The following is a 22,698-nucleotide window of genomic DNA, read 5'->3' as shown; positions in this document are numbered from 1 at the left end:
AAGGGACACTCAACACCTTAATGGATATGAATAAGGAATAATCAGTATTAAAAGTAGAATGGATTAGGCTTGGGGAGGTGGTTCAGTGGTAGAGTGCTTGCCTTGCATGCATGAGGCCCTGGGTTTGATTCAGCACCACATAAGCAGAAAAGCCCGAAGTGGCGCTTCAGCTCAAGCACTAGCCTTGAGCTGAAGAGCTGAGGGACAGAGCTCAGGTCCAGAGTTCACGCCCCACGACAGACCCCCCCCCCCCAAAAAAAAAAGTAGAATGGGTTGTAATTTGTGTTTGTCAGTAAAGATGCCCAAAGTTTTAGGGAATTTAATTGCTAAAAGATTAGTCTCCCATTGAAAACTAAGATTTGCAGTACATAGAGATTTAACCTCTATCTTTGATAAGTTGAATTTAATCACACTGTTAACCAGATCCCAGTTAAAAATGATGGGCTATTGGGGCTGGGGAGGTGGCTCAGTGGTAAAGTGCTTGCCTTGCATGCATTAGGCCCTGGGTTTGATTCCTCAGCACCACATAAACAGAAAAAGCCAGAAGTGGTGCTGTGGCTCAAGTGGTAGAGTGCTAGCCTTGAGCTGAAAAGCTGAGGGATAGTGCCCAGGCCGAGTTCAGGCCTCACAAGGGGGGGGGGGGGCGGGGAGGAGATGATGGGCTATCAAGCCTTGAGGCAATTATTTTGAGAGACTTATGTTTCTAAAGCTTCTTAAATTATAAAGTTTAAACAATATATGCTGAGATCCTGGACTTCACACATTTTCTGAGGTATATCAAGTAGCTTATTCTTTGTTAGGGGGGCACAGTTGGTAGTGCTCTACCACTTGAGCCACAGCATCACTTCCAGCTTTATCCTATTACATTTTAATGAGTGAGCAGGTTAATGAGTTCTATCAGAAATTTCACATTTTCTCGGAAACTAAGCTAGAGTGACAAAGTTATGTTAATCCACTAATGGTAAAGGGGGTCAGTGTGTCAATAAAATGGCAACCTTTTCAGCAACTGTGACAATGAGTGTGTTAAGGGCAGCTTGATTTAAAGTTTTAAGCTCTTTTTCAAGAGATATACTAGGAAGAGGTTCAAAACATTCCAGGGCTGGGAAGGTGGCTCAGTGGTAGAGCGCTTGCCTTGCATGCCCGAGGCCCTGGGTTCGATTCCTCAGCACCACATAAGCAAAAAGAAAAAAGCCAGAAGTGGTGTTGTGGCTCAAGTGGTAGAGTGCTAGCCTTGAGCTGAAGAGCTGAGGGACAGCGCCCAGGCCCAGAGTTCAGGCCCCACGACCGGACCCCCCCCCAAAAATAAATAAATAAATAAACTCATTACATAAGAGACTCCTATGGACTAGTTTTATCCCATTTTACTGTATCTTTTTGCCTTTGTTTTGATAAAATGGTGTTATAATCTGTGATAGTTCCAGATGTTTGGCCATGATGACAGTTTCTGGGGAAATAATTCCAGCCTATCAGTTGAATTGAGGCAAAAAAATTAACACATATTTTACCAGGCTTGATTTGATTGACAGTCTCCAGAAATAGATCTTAGGCTATAGGATTTTACATGTGGAACTTGAAAAGTGATGAATTGAGAAGCCTCAGGCAGCCTGTTTCTACACTTCTTCTACTCCTCTCTCCCTGACAAGCCTCTTCTTACCCTTATTCCCACATTCATTTGGGATAACCATCCTATAAACAACAAAACACCAATATTAGAAGTAGGATTTTTATAATCATAGAAGCTGACAAATATCCCCAAGGGAAATCAGCAAAGATTTATGATTATTTTTGCAAGCCATTTAATGCATCCATGAGTGAGAAATGTTAATTATAGTAAGAAATTAGAAACTTATAATGTATGTTAACCAATGTAGAGATGACAGTTGGAGAAAATAGTCTTTGACTTGCATCTATGTAGTACAGGTTGACCTCAAATTCACCACTCTTCTTTATCTGCATTGGATTTTAAGCATGTGCCACCAGACCTGGAAAGTTTAACTTTTAAAAAGTTTCCTACCTAGTCAAAGGATTTATTTATCAATTCTGGCACTTATATAGGCAAAATCCAATTTTAAGAGACCAAAAGTTATAGTTTCATTTTTGTTGAAGATACATTACAAAGATTAAAAGATTATAAAAATAACAAAACTCTAGTTCTATGGAACCAATTTACAGTCACCTCTCATGAGGTACAACTTTATAATGCTGCTACTTCACTGAGTTTCACCTGTTGCAGGGGGTCTCTGGAAAGTAACTCCTGTGACAGGTGAGGGATCTCTGTATTGCCTAGTGTCTATTTTACAAGGTATGCTGTTACTTTTTTTTTTGTCAAGTGTCTATTTTACAAGGTATGCTGTTACTTTTTTTTTTGTCAGTTGTAGGGCTTGACCTCTGGGCCTGGGTGCTGTCCCTTCGGTCTTCAGCTCAAGGCTAGTGCTTTACCCCACTTGAGCCATAGCACAACTTCTGGTTTTCTGGTGGTTTTTATTAGAGGTAAGAGTATCATGGACTTTTCCTATCTGGACTTTTTTTTTTGGGGGGTCCGGTTGTGGGGGCCTGAATCTGGGCCTGGGCACTGTCCCTCAGCTCTTCAGCTCAAGGCTAGCGCTCTACTACTTGAGCCACAGTGCCACTTCCGGCTTTTTTCTTATGTGGTGCTAAGGAATCCAATGCAGGGCCTCAGGCATGCAAGGCAAGCGCTCTACCACTGAGCCACCTTCCCAGCCCCTGGACTGTCTTTGAACTGCGATCCTCAGATCTCAGCCTGTTGAGTAGAGGAAAGTGAGGTTTATGTTTCTTCTCAGGTACAGGTTTGATTCAGGCATAGATTCATAAGCAACAGATAGATGACAGGTAGCAACAGCAATTTCAGCTTGTCTTCCTTATCTGAACACATATTTTTCAAGCCCATCCTGGGGGCTTAAACTCTGGGTCTGGGTGCTGTCCCTGAGCCTCTGTGTTCAAGGCTAGTGTTCTACCACTTGAGCCACAGTGCCACTTCTGGCTTTTTGCGAGTAGTTTATTGGAGATGGGTCTCATGGACTTTCCTACCTGGGCTGGTTTTGAACCATGCATGGTCCTTGGAGCTCAGCTTCCTGAGTAGCTAGGATTACAGGTATGAGCAATTGGTGACCCTGACTCTGAACATTTTAACATAATGATATAAAAAACAAAAGTTGTTTTGGTTCCAAAGTTATGGTTACTATGGAGACAAGGAAACATACCTCAATTTTAAAATTAAGATATTTTTCAGTTTTTTCAAATTCTTAAGAGAAATACCTGCCCATGTAATTGTAATCCCTCTGTACAGTATTTTCACAATAAAAAAGAAAAAAAAAGAGAAATACCTCAGTTAAAAAAATACGCTTTTTTTCTGTTATCAAAATTTAAGTTTGAACTCAGGCCCTCAGGGAGGGCCTCATACTTATCAGTTTGCTTGTTTGGCTTTACCATGTGGGCTATACCGGATTTTTTTTTGCGTGCCAGTACTGGGGCTTCAACTTAGGTCTCCAGATCTTTTTTTCAATCATGGATGGCAATCTACCACTTGAGCCATACTTCCAGTAAAAATAATTTTTTCCTTCTTGTTTTGGTAATACTGGGGTTTGAACTTAGGCCCTTATAGTTTTCACTTCTTTTTTTTTTTTTTGTCGGTCCTGGGCCTTGAACTCTGGGCCTGTGCGCTGTTCCTCAGCTCTTCAGCTCAAGACGAGCGCTCTACCACTTGAGCTACAGCGCCAATTCCGGTTTTCTGGTGGTTTATTGGAGATAGGAGTCTCACGGTCTCTCCTGCCCGGGCTGGCTTTGAACCGCGATCCTCAGATCTCAGCCTCCTGAGTAGCTAGGATTACAGGCGTGAGCCACCAGCGCCCGGCTAGTTTTCACTTCTTGCTTATAGCTAGTGCTCTAACCTTAGCCATACCTCCAGTCTCAGCCTGGCTTTTTGCAGTTAATTTTGAAAATGGAGTCTCAAAGAATTTTCTGTCCTGGCTGGCTTTTAACTTTGATTCTCTAGATTTCAGCCTCCTGAGTAGCTAAGATCACAGGAATGTGCCACTGGCATATGACTAGTTTAAGTATTTTTGAAAGGCATGTTTCTTCTGAACACATTTATACTTCAAATAAAATTTTTCTCTTAATTTAGATGTGTTTATTTGAGAAAAAAAAAAACAATTCATGGATTAGGCAGTACCCCAAAGTACTACAAGTTCAGAAAGCTCTACCTCTGAGGCAGTATTTACAAAGAAAGAAGACTTCAGGTAGTCAAGCTGGAAACTTTTTTTTTTTTTTTTTAAATTTTTTTTTTGGGTCCGGTCATGGAGCCTGAGCTCTGGGCCTGGGCGCTGTCCCTCAGCTCTTCAGATCAAGGCTAGCGCTCTACCACTTGAGCCACAGCGCCACTTCCGGCTTTTTTCTTTCTGCTTATGTGGTGCTGAGGAATCGAACCCAGGGTCTCATGCATGCAAGGCAAGTGCTCTACCACTGAGCCACCTTCCCAGCCCTCAAGCTGGAAACTTTTAAGTCAATACTTTGTAACTTGGGGAGTATCTAAATATACTGAAAGCTGCTTTTTTACTTGTATACTAAGGTACGCTACACTATACCTCTGCACAGGGGAAGCCTCAGGCAAAAACCTCTCAATTTTGGGTGAGTGACTAAAACCTTGGCCATTGACACTACTCTGTCATTATCAGAAATGGTCTTGATTTTGGCATGGAATTCACAACACCAAGTTAGTTGGATGATCCTTTGTTTTCTTCGATTCACCCCCCCCCCTTTTATTTTGGTTGGTCGTGGGGCTTGAACTCTGGGCCTGGGTGCTGTCCCTCAGCTCTTCAGCTCAAGGTGAACGCTCTACCCCCTGTGCCACAGCACCACTCGTTTTCTGGTGTTTAATTGGAGATAAGAGTCTCATGGACTTTCCTGACTGGGCTGGCTTTGAACCACAATCCTCAGATCTCAGCCTCCTGAGTAGCTAGGATAACCCTCACCCTTAATGTGTGCCAGTACTGGGGCTTAAACTCAAGGCTCAAGTTCTTGTTTAGCATTTTTCAGTTAAGGCTGGGGCTTTACCACTTGAGCCTCAACTCCACTTCTGACTTTTTGCTGGTTAATCACAAACTTTCTTGCCTGGGATGGCTTTGAACTGCAATCCTTAGATCTCAGCCTCTTGAGTAGCTATGATTACAAGTGTGAGTCACTGGTGGCTGGCTCTGTTTTGTTATTCTAATCATAACACCATTTTGTTGAACAAAGGTTGGCTACAAAGTGTGACTGTTATGTTAAGCTTTAACATTCTTGCTGATGTATTTTTTCTTCTAATTCCCTTACCCATCTTTGTATCTTCCCCTCCCCTTTAATTCTTTCCCTTCAGTATTGGGGATTGAAGCTAGAGCCTCAGTTGTTGTTAGCATCTTTCACCAAAAAAAAGTAACTTCAGGAACTTTTAAGTGCTTTTCAATGAAAGGATGAAGTACCTGATGTCTCAACACTATGTACAAATGAATTCTTTGCTGATGTTCTATGCAAAATTAAAAACAATGTCAAAAAGTTTCAAACTTCAAGTATAAAGAATTCACTGTAGCTGACCTGTTAGACTAAAGAACCAAGGCAGGGGCTGGGAAGGTGGCTCAGTGGTAGAGCACTTGCCTTGCATGCCAGAGGCCCTGGGTTCGATTCCTCAGCACCACTTTAAGCAAAAAGAAAAAAGCCGGAAGTGGCACTGTGGTTCAACAGTTAGAGCGCTAGCTTTGAGTTGAAGAACTGAGGGACAGCGCGCAGGCCCAGAGTTCAGGCCCCACGACTGGACCCCCCTCCAAAAAAAAAAAAAAAAGAACCAAGGCAGACTGCTCCTGTAACTAGCACTGAAGAGACTGCGGCACAAGGATGCTGAGTTACCAAAAAATAAAAATAAAAAACTGACCATTACTTTCCTTTTGAATTTATGTGATCCATTATAATTATAACACTGTAATATAGTCTTCAACAGTTGGGTTAAACTCTATGCAGGAGGGCTGGGAAGGTGGCTCAGTGGTAGAGTGCTTACCTTGCATGCATGAAGCCCTGGGTTCGTTTCCTCAGCACCACAAAAGCAGAAAAAGCTGGAATTGGCGCTGTGGCTCAAGTGGTAAAGTGCTAACCTTGAGCTGAAGAGCTGAGGGACAGCGCTCAGGCTGAGTTCAGGCCCCACAACCGACAAAACAGACAAACAAAACACCTCTATGTAGGAAATTGTTAAACTGAAAAAAAATCATAAGGAAAAGTACTGTATATCAGTGACACTGGCATTACAGGGCATTTTCCTCCAAATAAATGAAATTTTATTTTTATGTAATTGGGATTTGAATTCAGAGACTTACATTTGCTAGATAGGTATTCTACCATTTGAAGCCATGTTCCTGTTCTTTTTTGCTTTTTTTTTGGGGGGGGGGAGTCGGTCGTAGATCTGAACTCTGGGCTTGGGCACTGTCCCTCAGCTCTTCAGCTCAAGGCTAGCGCTCTACCACTTGAGCCACAGTACCACTTCTGGCTTTTGCCGCTTATTTGGTGCTGAGGCTTGCAAGGCAAGCACTCTACCACTGAGCCACCTTCCCAGCCCGTTTCAGCTGTTTTTTTTAATGTGCAGGTCAGCCTGGATTGAAATCTTCCTTTTGATTTTCCTGAATAGCAAGGGTGATAGTGGAAGAACACTTTGCCTAGCTTTTAGTGGATAAAACAGGGTCTTGTAAACTGCTACACCCAGAGTGACCTCAACCTTTGAGCCTCCTGAGCTCTACTTTTCACATAGCTAGGATTACTGGTGTGAACCACATCATCAATGATTGAAGTTTTGTTTCAAGTAGCAATACTCTAAGAACACATATGCAGGGCTGGGAATGTAGCTTAGTGGTAGAGTGCTTGGGTTCAATTCCTCAATACCATATTAAATAGAAAAAGTTTGAAGTGGCGCTGTGGCTCAAGTGGTAGAGTGCTAACCTTGAGAAAAGAAGCTCAGGGACAGTGTTCAGGCTCTGAGTTCAAGCCCCAGGACTGGCAAAAAAAAAAGAATAAAAAGAATAAACACACACACACACACACATATATATATATATATATAAATAGCAAATCTGTTATTTCTATATGTATAGAAGCTATTACACTGGTTCTAGGTGCTTGAATTACCTTTCAACATGGTAAATTTCTATTCTTTAAATAATGATCAATATTTGCTTAGTTACTATTTTTCATATTCTTGATTTAATTAATGTGGATTAACTAATACCAAGAATAAAGCTTGTCTTTTCCTTGCTCAAGGATTATTTTCTAGACTTACTTCAATATTTCTACTAAAGATTAGATGTAGACAAAATGTGGTAGCTTATGCCTACAATTGGAGCTACTTGAGAGTTGGAGACCGGGAGGACTGTGGTCTGAGGCCAGAGAAGTTTGGGAGATTCCATCTGAACAAAACAAGCCATGTATTAGTGCATACTTGCCATCCCAGCAACATAGGAGGCCATAAAGAATCTCAGGCTGGCCCCAGGGAAAGAACAAGACCTGATCTGAAGAACAACCTTTAATAAAAAGGGCTGGAGATATACCTTAAGTGAAAGAGGGCTTTGACTAGCAAGTACAAGCTGAGTTCAAGACCTCAATAATGCAAACAACAACAACAAAACAAAAAACAAACCTAAAGTCAAATTTGGTAAAAGTATGTGATCTAACTTAATAAATATGTAGCCCATGAACACTTTCAGAAAAGAACCAATTCAGACTATTCCAAAATGTGTTTAAGATCCTCATTGTGAAGAAAAAAAAAGAAAACTGTCAGACAGGCTTCATATCAATTAGACAACTTTTACTAAATGAGAAAACTACATTTAAAATGTGCTTTAAAACAAATGGATTTAGAAAAAAAAGACATATGCATTTGAAAGAACTTTTGCACTGTGAAAATCAAATATTTCTTGCAGTAATACAATGCGCCAACCATAAAATGTAACAGAAACAGAATTCTCAACATTTTCAAAGACAATATTTAGGTCAAGAATTTCACATCTATGGTAGCAAATTTAGAAGGGCATTATAAATATTATGTCCATCCATATGAAGCTTACAAATTTGACAATGCTCAATAAAAGATTTTAGAATCACATCCGATAGTGTCACATCCACAGAATCACAAATCGGTATCCTGTAAAGTCTCCTTCTAAAATCTTTGTTGATTTTCCTAGTCCTTGCCATTTGTTAATGCTAACCCTTAAGGAAACAACAACAACAACAACAACAAAAACAGAACAGGAAAAGAAATGCTGCAATAAACTCTTGATCATGTACAGAAATTATTGCTACTATAGTTCACTACAAAGCATATCTATACAATACCTTTGATTATGAAAAACCAATAAAAATCTTTAGTGACACAGCCTTACAATCGTACACAACATTCACATGGCAATATTAAGACAGTGAAGCACCCAATACCCTTAGCTGACAAAATGTCCCACTGACCAGCATTCATTTAAATACATCCTTTTTGTATGGAGGCTAGGAAAAGGAAATAGTGTCATCTTTCCAAGGCTTGTCAAAAAAGGATTCTCATGTTTTGTGGATCTAAAAATCAAACAAACAACAACAACAAAACCCCCCCCCAAATCAAAACCAATACAGGTGAGGGTGTTATCAGAAAGTTAAGCATGCCAAAAGGTGTTTCGTGCGAATTAAAATCTAAAGCCAATGTACCACATAATCACATTACCAACTAGATGGGTAATACTATATGAGCCTTATCTTAAAGTTAAATGAAATGCTACTGCACAATAGAGTGTCAATAAGTTAAAATTAGAGTGCACAAATTCAAATCAGTGGCAATTTGTAAAAAGCAAAATATTCACTATTAGCTGTAAAGTTTGCCCAGTAACTGCTTGATTAAAATAATTGGATTGGACAGTTTGCATTTTTTAAAAAACTATCAATCTCAAAAATTTCTTCTTACTGTAATGAGGCATACTTTTTTTTAGTAATATCAAACAGGTACATAAGTAGATAAGCAAAGGAAAAGAAAAGCTGGTGAATGTCTTTAAAGCTCTTCCCATATTTCACTTTTTAAAACGTTTAGGGAAAAATTAAAATAGGTGCCATTATTCTAGCAAAAACAAACAAAACAAAATAAGCCCAAAATAATCAAACAACCAAGCAACACTAAAACCACATTACACAGATGGATCATCATGCTTTCATCTGATTTCACTATCACATCTAGTTTAACTGGGATGCTTTTTAACTTTAAAAATTGTGATACATGAAGATGTAACTTTAATGGATAATTTTGAAAATTTGGATTTAACTTTTTTGAATATTATAACAGTATACTTATTACAATACAGTGTAGCACATCTTTCTATTAGAAAAAAATTTTAAGATCCTTTACCCGTCTCCTTAAGTTAAAGGTGTGACATCATAAAGGGTGTCAAATGGCTGGATGGTTTTACAGTGCACACTTATATATTATGAAGTATGTCCTTAACAAATCTGATGGTTTCCTTACAGAATTCCTTTCTTCACCTTTTCTTCGGTGGATTAGCTGTTCGAGGTGGAGTGACAGGGCGTCCAGAATTCAGTCCACCATACTGGTACTTAGCTTTCTTTTCAGATGGTTTCAATATCTTAAAATACATAATTTAACAATGTTATTCTTTCAATAAATGAAAACTGTAAAAGTTCAATGAAAGTGTAGAAAAAACAAAGTTCTACAAACATCTTGTATTTAAAAAGAATGTGTAAAGCCTGTGTGTATAGTTCGATTACTTAGCACATACAAGATCCAGAAGTTTAATCTTTAGTGTATGAGTATGTATATACACAAAGTGCAAATACTTAAACACTTACAACATTGTATTAATATCTTAATAACAATTACAACCTTTAAATTAAGTTGTATTTTTCTCAAATTAGTGCATCCCTATGGTGAGGAAAATAATACTGGTTTGAGAGGCAAAAGTCCTAAGAATTAATAATTCTGACAGTGATTTGGGAGGGTAATTAATCTTTAAGCCACAAGTTACTCAGACTTTATTTTTTTATGAATAAATGAATCTTTTTTTTTTTGTCGGTTGTAGGGCTTGAACTCTGGGCTTGGGCACTGTCCCTGTGCTCTTCAACTCAAGGTGAGCACTTCACCGCTTGAGCTACAGCACCACTTCCAGTTTTCTAGTGGCTTATTGGAGATAAGAGTCTCACAGACTTTCCTGCCTGGGCTGGCTTTGAACCGTCATCCTCAGATCTCAGCCTCCTCAGTAGCTAGGATTACAGGCGTGAGGCCATAAAGTTTACCCACTATAAGTGTATAAATCTTTAGCATATACATTTATGGTTATATACCTATTGCCAAAATCTAATTTTAAAATATTTCTGTCAACCACTAAAATAAACCTTTTTCCTATTAGCAGTCACTCCATATTCCTATTCTCCTTATCCTCATAACCATAAGAAATCACCAATCGACTTTATGATTCTAAAGACTTAGTTATTATGAACATTTATGTGACACATATGTTCTCCACTTTTGTTTTCAAAGTTCCCCTGTGCTATAGCATGCAACTTCATCATTTTTTATTGCTAAATTTTATTTTCAAGTGTATGGATATGGCACATTTTATTTACCCATCGTTGTTAGGGATTTGGGGTCATTTCCTTAAAAGTTACTTGCATAATGTACAAGATTCTGCATGAACATGTTTTCATTTCTCATGTATATATACCTAGGAATGAAATTTCTAGGTATGATGTTTCACCTTTTGATGAACTGCCGAATTTTTCCATGGCAACTGCACCAATTTACAATCCTACCACTTATGTATAAAGTTCTGAATTGCTTATGATCCTTGTAAACATTTGTTACTTTTTTTTTGGTCAGTCGTGGGGCTTGAACTCTGGGCCTGGGTGTTGTCCCTTGGCCCTTCAGCTCAAGGCTAGTGGTCTACCACTTGAGCCACAGCACCACTTCTGGTTTTTTGGTAGTTTATTGGAGATAAGAGTCTCATGGACTTACCAGCACTCAGCAACACTTGTTATTTTTATAGAAAAAAAAATTTTTTTTGGTCGGTCGTGGGGCTTGAACTCTGGGCCTGGGCACTGTCCCTCAGCTCTTCAGCTCAAGGCGAGCGCTCTACCACTTGAGCTACAGTGCCACTTCTGGTTTTCTGGTGGTTTATTGGAGATAGGATTCTCACTGTCTCTCTTGCCCAGGCTGGCTTTGAACAGCGATCCTTAGATCTCAGCCTCCTGAGTAGCTAGGATTACAGGCGTGAGCCACCAGCGTCCGGCTCAGAAAATATTTATTTTTTGTTGCACATGAGTCTTGAACTCTGGGCCTGGGCGCTGTCCCTCAGCTCTTCAGCTCAAGGCTAGCACTCTACTACTTGAGCCACAGTGCCATTTCCAGCTTTTTCAGTTTATGTTGTACTGAGGAATTGAACCCAGGGCTTCATGCATGCTAGACAAGTACTCTTCCACTAGGCCACATTCCCAGACATGCACTGCATTCTTTAGTAATTATTCAACAATTAAATCAGAAATGATTAAGTTTGCTAAAATCTTCATGTTTTATATATACCAAAAAAGGCTGTAGCTGGGCACCAATGGCTCACACCTGTAATCCTATCTACTTAGGAGGCTGAGATCTGAGGATCACGGTTCAAAACCAGTCCAGACAGGAAAAGTCGGTGAGACTCTTATCGTCAATTAAACACAATAAAACTGGAAGTAGCGCTGTGGCTCAAGTGGTAGAGTGCTAGCCTTGAGCTGAAGAGCTCAGGAATAGCGCCCAGGCCCAGAGTTCAAGCTCCACAACTGTCCCCCCCACAAAAAAAGTGGGGGAAATCAAAAAGAAAACAAAGAATCAAGCCAAGTGCCAGTGGCTCACGTCTGTAATCCTAGCTACTCATGAGCCTGAGATCTGAGGATCTCGGTTCAAAGCCAGCCCAGGCAGGAAAGTCCATGAGACTCTTATCTCTAATAAACCACTAGAAAAACCAGAAGTGGCTCTGTGGTTTAAACGGTAGAGTGCTCACCTTGAGCTGAAGAGCTGAGGGATAGCACCCAAGCCCAGAGTTCAAGGCCCATGACCAACAAAAAAAAGAAAAGAAAGAAAACAAAGAATCATCCAACTGACTTGGTCTTGTGAATTCCATGCTGAAATCAAGGCCATTTCTGATAATGACAGAGTAGTGTGGCTCAAGTGATAGAGCACTGGCTTTGAGCTGAAGAGCTCAGGGGCAACCCCCAAGTCCCACAACCGACAAAAAGCTGTTAACTTTTTAACTAAAACTTGAAATATTTAATGAGTCTGAGTGATTATCACTTTGGAATTTTCAACAATATATTCAAGGAAAGATCACAAGTCTAAAAAAAAATTCTGATGATAGTTTTAATTTCTAATTGCTAGAAATTTACATTTACGTCATACCTGAAATGAACACATCAGAGTTTCATCCACACTCATCATTCCACCAGCATTGTCAAACTCGCCACAGTAATTTGGGGCTGAAAATAGGGTTACCAATTGTCGTTTAGCAAAAAATTCATATCCATCTTCTACCACCTGTTAAATGTCAAAAGACAGAAACACTTACTAAAAGAAAATTCTTAACCATCTATGTTAATAAACCTAAAAGCTCTCCTTACTTTGGAAGTTGTGATTCCGAAAGGGTGCTGGTCCTGGGCTTGAACTCAGAGCCTGGGCACTGTCCCCAAGCTTTTTTGCTCAAGGCTTGTGCTCTACTGCTAAGCCACTTCTCTACCCCAGCTTTTTGCTAGCCTGGTTATTTTACAGAGTCTTAGAGATTGTATGAGGTACTAAGGTCTGGCTTTTGAATTTTTATATATTTATTTTCCTTAACTAATTTAAAACAATTTTTAGAATCTGATGTCAATTCCTAAATGATTTAAGTAATTTATTTCTGTTCTACAATATGAAGTAGGAAAACACCATATAAGCACGTAAAACAGTGTTTTAACATATAACTATTGAGTTAATTTTTGTAATCTATTTTAGGTATTCTTTGATTAAAAAAAAAGGGAGGGGCTGGGAAGGTGGCTCAGTGGTAGAGCACTTGCCTTGCATGCCTGAGGCCCTGGGTTCCATTCCTCAGCACCACATAAGCAAAAAGAAAAAAGCCGGAAGTGGCGCTGTGGCTCAAGTGGTAGAGTGCTAGCCTTGAGCTGAAGAGCTGAGGGACAGCACTCAGGCCCAGAGTTCAGGCCCCACGACCGGACCAAAAAAAAAAAAAAAAAGGGACCACCACATTGATCTTCAGCACAATGACGTCTTTGGCATTCAGTACATTTCTTTTTTTTGCCAGTCCTGGGGCTTGAACTCAGGGACTAGATGCTGTCCCTGAGCTTATGTTCAGGCTAGCACTTTACCACTTTAGCCACAGTGCCATGTCAAGCTTTTTCTGAGTAGTTTATTGGAGCTAAGAGTTTCAAGGACTTTCCTGCCTGGGCTGGCTTTGAACCTCAATCCTCAGATCCCAGCCTTCTGAGTAGCTAGGATTATAGGCATGAGCCACCAGAGCCTAGTTTCTTTTTCTTGATGTCAGTTTTAATTTTTTTTTTTTTTTTTGGGTCCAGTCGTGGGGCCTGAACTCTGGGCCTGGGCGCTGTCCCTCAGCTCTTCAGCTCAAGGCTAGCGCTCTACCACTTGAGCCACAGCCCCACTTCCGGCTTTTTTCCTTTTGCTTATGTGGTGCTGAGGAATCAAACCCAGGGCCTCAGGCTTGCAAGGCAAGCAGTTCTACCACTGAGCCAACTTCCCAGCCCCCTCAGTTTTAATTTTAATTAATTTATTTTAATGTTATTTTAACGGTGACGTATAGAGAGGTTACACTTATGTAAGTCAGGTAATATGTACTTTTCTTTTTGGACAGTGTCACCCCTTCTCTTGCTCTCTCCATTTTTCCCTCCCGTTCCCACCCACAAGTTGTATAGTTAATTTTCAACACAGTGTCTAGTAAGTACCACTGCTGTATTTGTTCACCTTTATCTCTCCATTTCTGTGCCCCCTTTGCCCTCCCAAAGACAGATAAGACAGAAAACAGAAACAACAAAGAAAAGATCTCTTGTTTCCATTTCTGAGTTCATTTCAATAAGTTTTATTTTATATGATCAAAAGACCTGAGCTTTTCTGCTCAAGGCTTGCACTCTACCAATTGAGAGATTGCTCCAATTCTGGCTTTCTGGTTAAGTGGATATAAGAGTCTCACACATTTCCCTGTTTGTGCTGTCCTCAGATCAGAGCAGTTAGTTAATACAGGTGTGAGCACCCAGCTTAGTACATATTTATTAGGTTTTTGCTGCTATTCATTCTTTCTAACATTTTTTTTTTGGGGGGGAGGTCCGGTCGTGGGGCTCAGGCCTGGGGCTGGGCCTGGGTGCTGTCCCTCAGCTCTTCAGCTCAAGGCTAGCGCTCTATCACTTGAGCCACAGCCAGCTTTTTTCTTTTTGCTTATGTGGTGCTGAGGAGTCAAACCCAGGGCCTCAGGCATGCCAGGCAAGCGTTCTACCACTGAGCCACCTTCCCAGCCGTCAAACATTTTTTTTTGTCGGTCGTGGGGCTTGAACTCTGGGCCTGAGCGCTGTCCCTCAGCTCTTCAGCTCAAGGCGAGCGCTCTACCACTTGAGCTACAGCGCCACTTCCGGTTTTCTGGTGGTTTATTGGAGATAGGAGTCTCACGGTCTCTCCTGCCCGGGCTGGCTTTGAACCGCGATCCTCAGATCTCAGCCTCCTGAGTAGCTAGGATTACAGGCGTGAGCCACCAGCGCCCGGCCGTCAAACATTTTTTTAAAGGAAGTAACATGATTAAAATTAAGCACAATAGGACTTTAGCAGTTTCTGGAAAGCAACATGCAATCTAAGGCAGTTCAACAATATGAAATTTTAAAATGAAAACAAAAATTGATGTTTTAAAATTATTATATTTGAAAGACCATTGGATAGTGGATATTTATGGCTGAAAATCTAATTATCAGTGAGGATTTTAGCAAATCTGTTCTGAAATCTAACAGAATGCTTAATTAGCAAAGGCTTTATATATAACTTCATTCCATTATTAGGAAACATCACGCATATGATATGATGCATAATGTGGGAAGAAGAAACCAGTCACTTGTTTATTATTAAAATCATGCTGACAGGGGTAGAAGTGGTTAATCAAAGAGGGTTTTGTCCCAGAGAAAAGAAATTGTGGAATAGCTTGTAATTTATTCAATACATTGTGCTCAAAGTTGGCCAAGAAAGGAGGGCATGTTAATCTTAGCACCTGGGAAGTAGAAGCAGAAGGATTTCAAGTTCAAAGCCAGCCAGGACTACATAGCAAGATCTTGTCTCAAAAAACAAATAACCAAAAAAAGACTTCTAGATATGCTTTCCAATGAATTATTTTATCACAGCTAACAGAGTTAAACAATGATACTCTGATTTCTATTAAATTCCTTATTTAAAAAATTTCTTATAATTTCCTAAGCACAAAACAATATCCACATGACTATGAATAACATTTGACTGTTATTCATAAAGTTCACATAAAAAATCTGAACAGCACCCAGAAAACCTCCCTCAATCAACACTGAAAATTTTGTTGAGGTTGAACTTCACTGTACTACAAAAATAAATCCTTTAAAGTTAGGTACTGGTGCTCACATATGTTACCCTAAATACTCAGGAGACAGATCTGATGATCCTGGTTCAAAGCCAGCTGAGACAGAAAAGTCTGTGAGATTTTTATCTTCAATTTCAGTAAAAAGCTGGAAGTGTATGTGTGGCTCAAGTGTTAGAACACCAGCCTTGAGTGAAAAAGTGATGTGAGAGAGAGCATTCTGACTGGGTGTCCAAGCCCCAGGTTTGGCATGCACATGCCTGTGTGTGTGCAAACACACATACAAACCCCCTTTGGGAATGCTTCAAATAGAGTGAGAAAAGGTTAACAAATCATTGATTAAATTGTAAGCTCTGTCTCTCCTATTTGCTTTCCTTGTAAGTCATGTTACCTTTCTTTGATCTTAATTTGCTTAAAAATAAAATGGATAATGTAAACTTAACAAATATTCAAGAATCTTTCTTGTATTTCATACCTGATGAGCTCGACAAATCAAGTCTAAATCATGACGATTCAGAAATTTACTGACTACATCAGCTCCAAAAGTAAAAGAAACACCACGATCATTTTCTCCCCAGCCTTGTACATCTTTGTCTGGGTCAGACCACAGCAAATCACAGAGCAAACCTTTAGAAAATAGAAAAATAGCAACGAAAAATCAAAACTTCAATAAAGTATAGCTATAGCACATTTCTTATGCTACTCAAACTCTTTAATAAACAATGACAATAATCTGCTCTTTAGTACTCCAGGCTTTCTATCTTATTCCTTTGTTAAAGCAATCATGTAAATAAATACACGGAAATCTCTTATATACAGGTTTTCCATGTGAATAATCCAGCATCATTACCTGAATAGTTGATTGTTTTTCTTTTCCTTTTTTTTTTATTGTTCAAGGGGCTTGAACTCTGGGTCCAGGTGCTGTCACTCAGCTCCTCAGCTCAAGTTGAGCACTCTACCACTTAAGCCAAAGTGCCACTTCCAGTTTTCTGGTGGTTTATTGGAGATAAGAGTCTCACAGACTTTCCTGCCTGGGCTGGCTTTGAACCATGACCCTCAGATCTCACCCTCCTGAGTAGTCAGGATTACAGGCGTGAGCCACTGGTGCCCCGCAGTTGATCCTTTCTTTAGAAAGCCAGACCTTTTCTTAGTACCACTATATTCAGTTTTATCTTACTTATCCTCAACTTGCTAAATACAACTTTTTAGTTAAGTCTTTACATTTGGTGGAGCTAAGATTTCCACTTAATTTTTTCCTTAAAGATTGTCCCCATTACAGAATTCTTTGTTCTTCCATATACTTCAAAAGCCACTTGCCTAATTCCATTAAAAACATTCTTTGGAATTGCATTAGTCTATAGGTCAATTTGAGGAAAGAAACCATTTCATATTGAGGCATAGAGGATTAACAACTAGGGTGGAGGAATAAAATCTTATCAGTAACTCTAGGAAAAGATGTCAGTGCTAAAAAAATTGATAATCTTCATAGTCTTAACAAGTAGTGGAAATTTTAGGAGGGACTGAGAAAAAGTTCATTTACTACCTAAATGAATTCAAAGGAATCTAAATAATTACCAGACAGAGGAAATGACTCAAGTGATAGAGCATCTGCCCTAGAGCAAGTGTGAGGCTCTTGGTTCAACCCTCTATACCAGTAAACCTTTACTAGAGCCAGAGGAGGAGGAAAACATTGAAAAGTATATTGAAAAGTAATGGTTAGAACAAAGGAAAAAGATTAATATAGTAACGGTATTCTGAAAGGGGAAAGAACTATCAAGTAGGAAATGGCATGATTACAAGTACATGAACTAATGTAGTAAGGAAAAGACTAATATGCTACTTTGACAGACTTATCAGACCTTGAAGAAAGCAACCTTTTTTTTGGTTCATCGTGGGGCTTGAAATCTGGGCCTGGGTACAGTCCCTGTGCTCTTCAGCTCAAGGCTGGCGCTCTACTGCTTGAGCCACAGTGCCACTTCCGGTTTTCTAGTGGTTTATTGGAGATAAACTGGGCTGGCTTTGAACCGAGATTCTCAGATCTCAGCCTCTTGAGTAGCTAAGGATTACAGGTGTGAGCCACCATCACCCAGCAAAAGCAACATTTTCCCCCACCTTGGTGGGTAATAGGGCCTGGGCGCTTTCCCTGAGCTCTTTTTGCTCAATGCTAGCACTCTATCACTTTGAGCCACAGCATACTTTCTAGTTTTCTTGGTGACTAACGGGAGGTAAGAGTCTCAGACTTTCCTGTCCAGGCTGTCCTTGAAGTGTGATCCTCAGATCTGTCTCCTAAAGGGCTAGGATTAAAGGCATGAACCACTGGTACCCAGCTGAAAGCAACTTTTTAGTGGCCTAGTATGTAAATTAATGGGTAAAAGTAAAACTGTAAGATCAAGACTATGGATAGATATTGAGGTGATGGCACTAAATTTTTAAAGAAGTACAGTGGCTCTTAAGGATATTTTTCATAGAATGAGTTTTAACATTTGAAAAAAAAAATCTATACTGGGCATGGTGGCTCACGCCTGTAATCCTAGCTTCTCAGGAGGCTGACCTCTACTTCTGACTTTCTGATGGCTAATTGGTAATAATAGTTGCATATGGACTTTCCTGCCCGGGCTGGCTTTCAATTGAGATTCTCAAATAGCCTCCTACTAGCTAGGATTGTAAGATTAAGCCACAGGCACCAGGCATAATTTAACTGGTTTTCAAAGGACATACCAATACCAAGAATAGTGAAGGAATTTGGAAAGATAAAAAGGTAACTAAGAAGAATTCACAGTGAAATCTTTTCAGTTACAAATCCGAAAGAACTACATTAAGAAGTTCTGCACATACTTTGGGGGATGACTAGTGAAAAATAAAGTATTTTATGCTACAGCAAATAAAGTCATATATAGTAAGCTTAAAGACAAAGAGATCTTTTATTAAATTAATCCTACTTTCACTAAATATAATTAGGTTCAAATATGTCAATATTTTACACAAAGTAATTAAACTTCTTTGTATACTACCTGTATCAGGGACATCAGTAGGTCTCATAATTCTCCGAATCTGTTCCATGGATTGAAGGTCTGGTGATAGTCCTATAAATAAAAAGATGAGATACAGTCTTGATATCTAACAGAACTTATATACTGGTTACTGTTTTTCTCCTGTAGATAATCACAAAGCATTAAGCTAAACATTCATATTTTATATTCTTAGCCATACTAATGTACAAAACTTACAATTCCTTGAATGCCTAATATCAAAGGAAAATGCATTTCAATTAATGTAGTGAATTTTGTCAGTATACAACATTTACTACCAAAAATCAGTAGTAATCATTGCATCTATTTTTTGTTTGTTTTTTTGGGTCTGGGAATGGGGCCTGAACTCTGGACCTGGGCACTGTCCCTCAGCTCTTTAGCTCAAGGCTAGCGCTCTACCACTTGAGCCACAGCGCCACTTCTGGCTTTTTTCTTTTTGCTTATGTGGTGCTGAGGAATCGAACCCAGGGCCTCAGGCATGCAAGGCAAGCGCTCTACCACTGAGCCACCTTCCCAGCCCCTGCATCTACTTTTTTCAGCACTTTTCTACATTAAATTCTTCTCCTATATAATTTTCATTACATTTCTTCCCTTTACAAAAATGTCAGCTACTAAACCATTCAATGAACTTCTAGGCCCAGTATTCTATAATTTTATTTCATCATTCCCCAATGTAAACTTGACATTCACATAGGGCCAGTCCTTGCACATTATCTGAACTCAACATACTTTTTTTTTTTTTTGGGGGGGGGGGTCCGGTCATGGGGCCTAAACTCTGGGCCTGGGCACGGTCCCTCAGCCCTTCAACTCAAGGCAAATGCTCTACCACTGAGCCACCTTCCCAGTCCCTCAACATACTTTTTCAAGATCTTTTTACTGTTTTAAGACTGTATTTATCCTCTAAATCCATGTCTTCATAAACATTTGCTCAACAATGTTCTCCCAATTCTGACTTGTCATAATTACTATCTTACTAACATAAGCAAATTCCTTTTATCATGTAATGTTTCATAAATATAATTTACCTATATGCTTTGAAACCCTTCACTATAACCAGATCATATATATTTTTATAGCCTCTCAAGCACAAGATGGACACCATTTTCTAAATGAATTTTCAATGTTTTTCACAAGTAATATAATAAAGTAGCTTACCAGTTTACCAAGAGAGTTACTATTAGGACTAAAGTTGACATACTGCACTAAGTCTAGAACTCTTAATATGTGAATATTAAACTCAAAACATTTAGATTCTCACCAAAAGTATTTAATATAGGCAGAAGATAATAATTTTTACTGATTTCACAGGAATCTTTCACCAAATTTGATATATTGTTATAGTTAAACCCAAATACCAAATTGATATAAATGGAAGATATTTAAATATCTAGTTGTCTTCTTTATATGAGAAATTCTTTAAAGAAAGCTCCTCTATTTTCTTTATAATTATAATAATCATAAAGTTTTAAGCATGCTTAAAAGTATTAATAAATTGACTTTTAACTCAAATACTACTTGTTTCCCCAGATGATCTTTATTTTTTTTTTTTGTAGTATTGGGGTTTGAACTCAGGGCCTGGGGCTTACTAGGTCAGTATTCTACCAATTAAGCCACATTCCCAGCTTCTCCAGAGCATCTTGTTGCAAATCTTTTCAGAACATAAGAATAGTAAAAACTCCGCAGACATATGGATTACTCTACCTCCATGACAACAGAAGATCTTCTCATCCACAATGGCAGCTATAGGCAGACAGTTAAAACAATCAGTGAACGTCTTCCATAATTTAATATTAAACCTTCGTTTGCCTATAAAAAAAACAAGCATTTAGAATTAATAAAAAAATCTCAAACTGTTCTGATTAGTTATCTCAAAGCCATAGAATATGAATAGTTTTCGGGGCTGGGAAGGTGGCTCAGTGGTAAGAGTGCTTGCCTTGCATGCCTGAAGCCCTGGGTTCGATTCCTCAGCACCATATAAGAAAAAAGAAAAAAGCCAGAAGTGGTGCTGTAGCTCAAGTGGTAGAGCGCTAGCCTTGAGCTGAAGAGCTGAGGGAGAGCACCCAGGCCCAGAGTTCAGGCCCCACAACCGGACCAAAAAAAAAAAAAAAAAGAATATGAATAGTTTTCATTTTCTTCTTTGTGCTTAATTATCAACTTTTCCCCCTGTACGTGAATAAAAAGTTATTATGACAAATTTCATTGGTTGGGGATGTAACTCAGTGGAAGAGCACTTGCACAGCATAAAAAGGCCCTGAGTTTGAGCCATAGCACAGGAAAAAAAAGTTTTACATACTTTTAAAAAGTAGGTTTTTTAATTTAAATATGCTTTAAAAAAGATATTCAGTATCTTCTGTAAAGACCAGAGATTATACTAGGCATTTTATGAATCAAATACATCAATTTTTTATTTTAAGATCACCATAATACACTCATTTTGAAATCATCTAGTAAATTATTAGTTTTCCCTTTAACATGAACATAATTAAATACCTAGCCAAATAAGTAAGCAGAAGTGAAAGGGGTTCCTTAGGAGACTGTCAATTTTGACTCTAGTGCACTGAGTAGTAGATATAAACTTAAAAACCTAGAAATGAAATTTTTAGAGGTACTTAACTAGTTTTCACTTTTGCATGAATTACAACTTGGCACTATAGCAAGTAAAAAGACACAAAGCTATAATTTCCCCATAGCCTAGCTTAATTAGCTACAACAAAAACAATCTCAAGCACATGTTCATCTTTATACTTACTACCTAGCCAGAGGAAGGATGAAAGACAAAAAGTACTAATTTCTTATGCTTGTACAGTATAACTTGATTCTTAATAAGTATAACTCAAACTGTTTACAAGCAACTGTCCCATGAATTATTGCATTTGATGTCATTTATATCCTCAAAAATCTTCATACATCTATTTTATCCTTCAAGAATGTACCTATATACTTCTATTTCTGATATAACTTTAGTGATATAGTTATAGTTTGATGTACTTCATACTTCAACTCTTTAATTTAAACAAGGAAAACCACATAGTATACCACAGAATTAAAAAATGCAAACACTTTCCTAAGTATCTAAGTTCCACAACCATAGAGATCAATCTGTCTTAAATATTGGTACATTCCTGTCAATGGATAATTTAGCATTAAAAAAAGATAAATTCAGCTGGGTGGTGGTGGCTCACACCTATAATCCTAGCTACTCAGAAGGTTGAGATCTGAGGATCAAAATTTGAAGCCAGCGTGGGCAGGAAGTGCATGAGGCTCTTATCTCCAGCTAACTACCAGAGCTGTGGCTCAAGTGGTATAGCAAAAATAAAAAACTCAGGGACAGTACCTATGCCATGAGTTCAAGTCCCAGTATTGGCACACACACACATACACACAAAAGAATTCTAAAGGCTACTAAACTGTAGTCAATCTAAAGCAACATGACCAAGGAGATTCCAAGAAACGAATATGTTCCTAGTTTCTTCTTTTTGGGCCTCTGCTCAAGAACTGAAGGAACTCCTCTGAAATGGTTATTAGGAAATGCTCCCATTAATTACTTTTCAAAGTTTTTGATTTCACTTACATTCATCATAGAATCCATAAATGCGATTGATACTAGCACACTCATGGTTTCCTCGTAAAAGAAAGAAGTTCTCCGGATATTTGATTTTATAAGCCAATAGCAAACAGATGGTTTCCAAAGACTGCTTTCCTCTGTCCACATAATCTCCTAAGAAAAGATAGTTGGCTTCTGGTGGAAAACCTCCATATTCAAATAGTCTCAGTAAATCTGTATACTGTCCATGAATATCTCCTAAAAACAAAACAAGTTAGTTTAGAAAAATTGTTTTAAAGCTGCTTCTATGAAATAGTTTCCAATGTTCACAACCTTATGCAATCCCTTCCCCCATAAGTATAGGCTATACCTAGTGATTTGTTTCTAACAAACAAGATATAACAAAATAGCCTGTCTACTTCTAGTTGAACCTTCAGATGACTGAGGTCCCAGATCACCCCTTATTGGAGCTTTATGAGAGAACCAGAGCCAG

At 38.9% G+C, this 22,698-nt stretch overlaps 1 protein-coding gene across 4 annotated transcripts in view; it reads right to left on the bottom strand.

The window, feature by feature from the left end:
* Positions 1-7,813: 7,813 nt before the first annotated feature.
* The window catches only part of Ppp1cb (protein phosphatase 1 catalytic subunit beta), a 28,859-nt gene continuing 13,974 nt past the window's right edge, over positions 7,814-22,698 (bottom strand). For all 4 annotated transcript variants that reach the window (XM_070025292.1, XM_070025293.1, XM_070025291.1 and 1 more), the window contains exons 4-9: positions 22,233-22,463; positions 20,363-20,467; positions 18,644-18,715; positions 16,108-16,259; positions 12,443-12,577; positions 7,814-9,641 (exon numbers count right to left, since the gene is read on the bottom strand). In XM_070025292.1, coding sequence (XP_069881393.1) covers positions 9,537-9,641; positions 12,443-12,577; positions 16,108-16,259; positions 18,644-18,715; positions 20,363-20,467; positions 22,233-22,463 — 800 coding nt within the window. In that variant the 3' untranslated portion in view covers positions 7,814-9,536. The remainder of the gene's footprint in view (positions 9,642-12,442; positions 12,578-16,107; positions 16,260-18,643; positions 18,716-20,362; positions 20,468-22,232; positions 22,464-22,698) is intronic.

Source organism: Dipodomys merriami, unplaced genomic scaffold (genome assembly GCF_024711535.1).
Source record: "Dipodomys merriami isolate MVZ:Mamm:240054 unplaced genomic scaffold, mDipMer1.0.p SCAF_17, whole genome shotgun sequence".
Classification (NCBI taxonomy): domain Eukaryota; kingdom Metazoa; phylum Chordata; class Mammalia; order Rodentia; family Heteromyidae; genus Dipodomys; species Dipodomys merriami.
This window is presented reverse-complemented; position numbering and strand designations above follow the sequence as displayed.